This window comes from Pyxicephalus adspersus, chromosome 7 (genome assembly GCF_032062135.1).
Source record: "Pyxicephalus adspersus chromosome 7, UCB_Pads_2.0, whole genome shotgun sequence".
Classification (NCBI taxonomy): domain Eukaryota; kingdom Metazoa; phylum Chordata; class Amphibia; order Anura; family Pyxicephalidae; genus Pyxicephalus; species Pyxicephalus adspersus.
This window is the reverse complement of record NC_092864.1, coordinates 3,430,735-3,431,866: the sequence shown is the minus strand read 5'-3', so window position 1 is coordinate 3,431,866 and position 1,132 is coordinate 3,430,735. Positions and strand designations below refer to the sequence as shown.

At 41.9% G+C, this 1,132-nt stretch overlaps 1 protein-coding gene across 1 annotated transcript in view; it reads right to left on the bottom strand.

Moving 5' to 3' along the window:
* The window catches only part of LOC140334858 (microfibril-associated glycoprotein 4-like), a 4,223-nt gene continuing 3,091 nt past the window's right edge, over positions 1-1,132 (bottom strand). The window contains exon 6 of the mRNA XM_072417125.1: positions 1-385. Within this exon, the coding sequence (XP_072273226.1) occupies positions 132-385 (254 nt within the window). The 3' untranslated portion in view covers positions 1-131. The remainder of the gene's footprint in view (positions 386-1,132) is intronic.

The window sequence follows — 1,132 nt, the reverse complement described above, 5'->3', positions numbered from 1 at the left end:
TAAGCTGCACTTAGTATTTATTGAATTGCTGTGACAATGAATACACCACGCATGGCTTAGTACAGATATCTGTGAGCTCCTCTTACAATGTATATTTGTAACCACAAACCATTGGACTTCCCTCCGTCTGTCTATTTCAGGACCCTCCACATCTTCATCTGGCTGGCCCGCAGAGTCTCAGGATAATCCTCCCAGGTCAGCCAAGAAAAAGCCATCTGGGGCTGTTTTGTTGCAGTGTAGCGCCCATTGATCCCGGCCTTGCCGCAGCCCGGCGAGCAGTACCAGAAGCCACCGCCCCAGTAGTCTGCGCAGTTCTGATGGTCCCCATCTTGGTCTTTGTCAACAGTAGAGAACATATGACCGACATGGGGAGTCAGGGAATCGCCTAGAAAGAATAACGTCAGCTTATTTCTTATTCAAGTCATAATCACTCAAACTTCAACCAAGTTCTGCTTTTGTTTATTGGGGATGGAGTGGGAAAGGGTTAGAGAATGACCATGTGTGGTTGAAAATCCCAATATTATCAGTGTAACAGTATTCATGAATAAAGAAACACCCAACTCTTTTTGTAGTTCCATGGAGCTCTTCATCAGGGCTACAAACATCTATGATATCTTTAAGGCTATGATTTATAACCACAGGGTCCTGAATATAATTACTCACAGTAGGTTATTAGTATGGCCCAGGAATTGGTTGGAGTATACATCTTACTATTGTTCTTTTCTTCTTTTACAAATAAAGTTATTGACACCTATATACCCATTCCTATGTCCATGTTTGGAGTACTATTGGTAAAATTAAAATAGGCATCCAATGTCAAAGTAAGGTTACTTTGTAGCCCTGATGAAGAGGTCCCTGGAACCCCGAAATGCGTTAGACAATTTCAATAACAAACAAATCAAATTTAGCATGGAAATGTAGTCATTTTTTGATGCTTTCTTTTTCACCAACCATTAGATATTACCCTGAAAGAACCTCTCAGGCCCCATCATACACCTGGAAGCCTCCTCAAAAAAAGCTACCATGTCAGAATGGAATATTCACCATCTCCGGGGTGCAGTGCTTTACAACTCTACACTGATGAAAACTGGTGACTGGAACAGGAAGTGATTGAAAATCTACCCATTGCAGA